Consider the following 5,620-nt stretch of genomic DNA (forward strand, 5'->3'; position numbering starts at 1 on the left):
TGGCGTACGGATCCAGGATCAATGCATGATATTGCATGCTACATATTTAATAATTTGTTTCGCTTATGTAGATATGCCACATAGCTTAAGTCTCCAATCGTGAAGCCTACAACTTCATCAATATAAGCTAGAGCATGAATTTGTACACTCTCTAGCGCTTCACAAGGACGGTCACATATACTACCATAAATCTCAAACAATGCAGACGACGTCAACTGAAATAGTCTATAGAAAGTGAGATGAGCCTGGAGTTGAAATCTCTAGTGTGTACCGGGTTTCCATCGGTGTAACTATAATTCAACCCATCCAATACTTGAGCCAGAATCGCATGAAAGCTCATTGCCGCAAAGGTTTGACCAAAGACATCCTAAAAGAAGAGAATAACTTGATGAAATTTAAAAGATGTAACATAATTAAAGATAAAAGAATGATTAGATAAGTTCCGTACCATGTCATGTTGATTCAGCTGACAAAACCTTTAAGTAGTCCTAGTCACATTGCTTTCTCCCACCCCGAGCACCTTTATTCGAAAATATGAGAAGTCTGGCACAAAGCACCCATGATCCTTAAATTTTTATAGGCAGGCCTCCACGATGGTCCTTTCGAAAGTTACCCTACTTGGTGCTAATTGACCCCATGCAATAATTGAAACCATCGGGATGGGCTATCCTGATACTCTCATCCAGTTGGCCTATGTTTTTCGAACATGTACTTGAAAAGAGATTTTTACTCTTTTAAAATTCCGTGGACCAATTATCTCGGATTGCATTAAAGGAGAAGTACCACCTAGAGCTTCGACAACATTTTTCAGCCATCTAATATTGTCGATAAGCTACATTGTATGTAAGTAAATTTAGGAATTATTCATATGTTGTAAAAAAACAATTACAAGAAAGAAATAATATTACTATGTTGGGAATTGCTCCTTTACTTCGATCGCCTTTTGGCAAGTCAATGATGCAACTAGAGAAGTGAATTTCTGGAGAACGAGTCAACGGTGGCTCCTCGAAAATGTAGTGCCCACAACCGCCACCACCACGGCAGCCACCTCCACGGCCGCCACCACCATGGTGAGAACTTCCACTTGCTATAGTTAGCCCAAATTATCTAAATAAAATTGTGATAAGATAATTTGCCACCATAAGAATTTATGCAGATGGTGGGTGCCAATGTTTTCCAGGTATCAGCTGCGCATGACGATGATATAGTCCCCTCAAATTGCAGGTTGTAGGCTGACTTAGCTGAGTAAATCCACGAGGACATCCGTATCCCAGTGATCTGATACTCATTCTCAAATTGTAGATTTAGATTCTCTTCTTCCACCAGCCTTAAAAAACTGAAGAATTCAATTAGTAGGTTAAAACTCAGGTTATGATAGGTATTTCCCCAATTTGTTGTCTTTCAGAGCTTCTCCTACAGTCCTGTTCTTGGTATTTCATTCAGTCACAGATATGCTAGCGACATATAGGTTTTCTTCACTCAACTATTTAAAACCTTGATTAAAAATATTTTTATATGATAATTGTATATATATATTTGAAATGGCACAAGTTTATAATGAAATCTACTTCTTGAAAGTACAGTTTTGTTATCACGGCGACATTTTACCATACGACCACTCATCATCAAACTATGAGATACGTGTGCTTAGTCTATTTGTAATTAAAAATTAACTTACCTATATATTTACACACAGGGGCGGATCTAGCGTTGAGGTGGGCGGGGCTTCAGCCCCCCTACCCTGTCTCGGATAGTGAAGCCCCCTTTAGCCTCTCCACGATCTTTTAGGAAGAAGAAGAGAAGGGAAGGGAGAAAAATAAAGAGCAAGAAGAAGGAGCCCCTCCTAAATTTAGGGACTGCATCGGTCAATGTTTACACACGTGGGATTAGGAGGAATTCCTAAGCATTTGCAGTGCACACGAAAGAAATGAGGAAGAAGCATAACAGAAATTCCGAAACGAATGGAATATGTCTTGAGCTGTGTACTAACTTGGTCCTACTTCAGTCGAGTCCTTTGTGATTGACAAATAGTTCCCAAAGCTGCTTATTTCAGTTGCTCCCGTATGTTTCATGAAGAACCTTTGCAAAAGTACCAAGTATAGGCAAGTATGCTATTACTCTCTCAACATGGTTTTTCCTTTGCTCAGTACACACAATTCATCAGCATCAGTACAGCCGTACAGCACCATTATCTCATATCAAGTGCAGACGAAGAAAATCATTGTTTCATCTCTTGTGAAAAGAAGGATCAAATAAGGAACGATCGTGAACGAACTTGGCTTAGATCGTTCGGTTCTATTCCTTGCAATGGAACCAAATCATCTCGGTTCAAGTCCTAGGCTCTTGTTTTTCTATATTTATTCTAAGAATTAATGGCATTATTTTTATAGGGTAGCTAGTCTCGATCAACATCTACCAGATATGTTTATAGGGTAGGATGGCTTACCGTAGTATGTGTTTCAGTTGATACGTGGCGAGGCACTTGGCAATCTCTCCTGACTCTCCATGCATCCACACTCACATGGTTAAGATAATAGCGCGATGGAGGATAAACTTTAGATCACTTGGCTGACATCACCATGAATTAAGGATTATAACATCATCCAACCCTTGACCAACAAGAAGCCAATGGAGAGCTCCTTATCCTCGTTGCTGCAACTTATTTTACATGTACTCCTATTATTACTTCATCGCGTAGTGCTATATAGAATTTTTGTAAAACAATAATCAAACAAATTTCTAGCTTAATAATGCTTTTATTGAAAAATATAGATTTTCAAATTATTTATGGACTAAATAATCCATTATAAAGTATTATCTGCCACAGTTCTTATTTGATCAGTGTTAAGATTTCAATTTTGATCTATAGGGGCGTATATAGGTTAACTCCAACAATCGGAACCGTGAGAGAGATAACATCTCTATCTCATATGGTCATTTTTTTGAACCGCAGGAGATACTCTTCACCGGTTTTATTTAGAGCCGTGGAGGAGAAGATGATACGATTCGTTGCTCCAAAAACCGCGAGATGCATCTTAAAGGAATCTTAATTCCAGCTACTATTTGAGATAAAGAGCTTATACGCTAAAATCAAACTATTTTTCCTCGTGGTAGAGAGATCTTTTAGCTAAAACCAGGGTGGAACAATTTAGCACATTTGGTAGCTAAATTAGCTTCGAGAATTGTAAGAGATAGATCGAGATGTGCGCCATTGAGGTTAATACCTTGCTATGCACACGGAGAAATTAAAAGAGGAAGAAGCATGGCAGATGATAAACTGAAATGAAGGAAATATACCTCGAACTATGTACTGACTCGGTGCTACTTCAGCTGAGTACTTGGTAATTGACAAATAGTTTCCCATGCTCCCCAAATTTCATTTATTTGGTCCCGTATTTTGCGTGAAGAACCTAGCCCAAGTACCAAAGTATAGGCAAGTAGCTATGGTTTTTCGTTTGCTCAGTACACACCTAGTCATATCAGCATCAGTACTATAGCCGTGCATCACCATGCATAATGCATTATAGCAGATCAAGTGCAGAAGAGGAAAATCATTGTTACATCTGCTAACGATGATTCTTCAACCATCGCCATACCGTGCCACCGGTATATAAACGCGCCCCCACTACTAGCTAGCTCACAAGGCAGGAAGGCCAGTGATACTAGTTATCACATCCACCACATGACCATGGCTACCGCCTCAGCTTCGCTAGCTATCGCCCTCCTGTTCGCCAGCTTCCTGGCAGGCACGGTGTTCGGTGATGATGCCATACCTCTGCCCATACCCTTGTTGGAGCGGTTCCATGCCTGGCAGGCTGAATACAACCGCACCTATGCGACCCCAGAGGAATTCCAGTACCGCTTCAAGATCTACTGCGAGAATGTCAAGTTCATCGAGACCATGAACCGGCCCGGGAACTCATATGAGCTCGGTGAGAACCAGTTCACTGACCTCACCCAAGAGGAGTTCGAGGACACGTACCTCATGAAGCTCGATGAGGTGGCCTCGGCCCCTGAGGCCATGGGACAGCTCGGCACCATGAACGTGATGGGCAACGCCGATGAGGCCCCCAACAGTGTGGACTGGAGGACCAAGGGAGCCGTGACACCGGTCAAGAACCAGCAGCATTGCGGTAGGCGAAAACATTCACAGCTACTCCCTCCGTTTATCTAAGCATTTCAAGTTTATGTTATAAAAAATAAAAAATATTGACTAAAATATTGGTCGAAGATTGTAAAGTTTGAATCTTGATGTGTGCTTAAAATCAAAAATGGAGAAAATATCTACATCAATAAGAAACACTACTTTCAATTCTAGTACATTAATACATGTGTTTGCGTAGAAAATTAAGACTCGTGTCTATTGACGGCTGTTAGCATGCCAATTTGTGAACCGCAAGCGTACGGATTAGTTATAGCTCTTCCCTCAGAGCATTCCCCTAAGGTTTATCAATCTGTAGAACTTATGGCATAAGACCTATTTAAACTAGCATTGTTAGTAATAACTTTGTGTTTATAAGAGATTCAGATCCAATCTACTAAACATATACAGACAAATAACAGATAGAGCAAAGATAACCAATCGGCCTAGCCCCTTCCTAGGCCGTTGACCTTCATCTTTGTTTGGTTTGACTCTCGTTCAATGTTTTATTCAGAAATATGCTTTTAGGTCTAATTTCCTGCAAAAACACAACATCCTACAAAATACGTTGCATATGTGAAAATAACCGGTTTATTAGGTGTAATCAATAGTATAGGTATTAAATATATATCATCATTGAAAATAAATATGAGCAAAAGTGTGTCAATAAGGAGTGTCAACGATGCCACCATGCATGTACATGCTTCATGTCTGACAAGACCTAGCCATGCATGTTTGATTCTATACATCCTTGCATGCAGGCTCTTGCTGGGCGTTTGCCGCGGTGGCGTCCATCGAAGGTGTTCACAAGATAAACACAGGACGTCTCGTGTCGCTGTCGGAGCAGGAGATCGTGGACTGCGACCGTGGGGGGAATGACCACGGCTGCCATGGCGGTCACCCTAGCTCCGCCATGGCATGGGTCGCACGCAACGGCGGCCTGACCACCGAGTCGGACTACCCGTACGTGGGAAGGCAGGGACAGTGCAGGCGCGACAAGCTTGGTCACCACGCGGCCACGATCCGTGGCGGCTGGGCGGTGCAGCGCAACAATGAGGCCATGCTGGAGAGGGCCGTGGCCAGGCAGCCGGTCACCGTGCTCATCAACGCGAGCCGGGCCTTCAAGTCCTACAAGCGCGGGGTGTTCTCAGGCCCCTGCAACACCTCCCTGAACCACGCCGTTACGGTTGTCGGGTATGGCGCCGACACCGGTGGCCGCAAGTACTGGATCGTCAAGAACTCGTGGGGGCAGACGTGGGGCGACACTAGTAGAGAAACGACTTTCCATCCACCCCCTTTTGTCCCGGTTTAAAGTTGGCCCGGGATAAAAGGTTCACCAACCGGGACTAAAACTCAGTCACTGGTGGGAGGCTCACCAACCGGAACCTTTTATCCCGGTTGCAAAGGCTAATGGGAAAAAAAGACTCTGAGAGGCCTTTTATCCCGGTTTGAAACACCAACCGGGATAAAAGACCCCCC

At 42.8% G+C, this 5,620-nt stretch overlaps 1 protein-coding gene across 1 annotated transcript; it reads left to right on the forward strand.

Annotated features, from left to right (window-relative positions):
• Window positions 1-3,653: 3,653 nt before the first annotated feature.
• Window positions 3,654-5,472, forward strand: LOC101764895 (ervatamin-B). Its single transcript, XM_004987349.3, has 2 exons — window positions 3,654-4,133; window positions 4,903-5,472. The coding sequence occupies exons 1-2, from the start codon at window positions 3,683-3,685 to the stop codon at window positions 5,451-5,453; spliced, it is 1,002 nt and encodes a 333-aa protein (XP_004987406.3). The 5' UTR covers window positions 3,654-3,682; the 3' UTR covers window positions 5,454-5,472.
• Window positions 5,473-5,620: the final 148 nt, after the last annotated feature.

The sequence above is a fragment of the Setaria italica genome, unplaced genomic scaffold, assembly GCF_000263155.2.
Source record: "Setaria italica strain Yugu1 unplaced genomic scaffold, Setaria_italica_v2.0 scaffold_237, whole genome shotgun sequence".
Taxonomy (NCBI): domain Eukaryota; kingdom Viridiplantae; phylum Streptophyta; class Magnoliopsida; order Poales; family Poaceae; genus Setaria; species Setaria italica.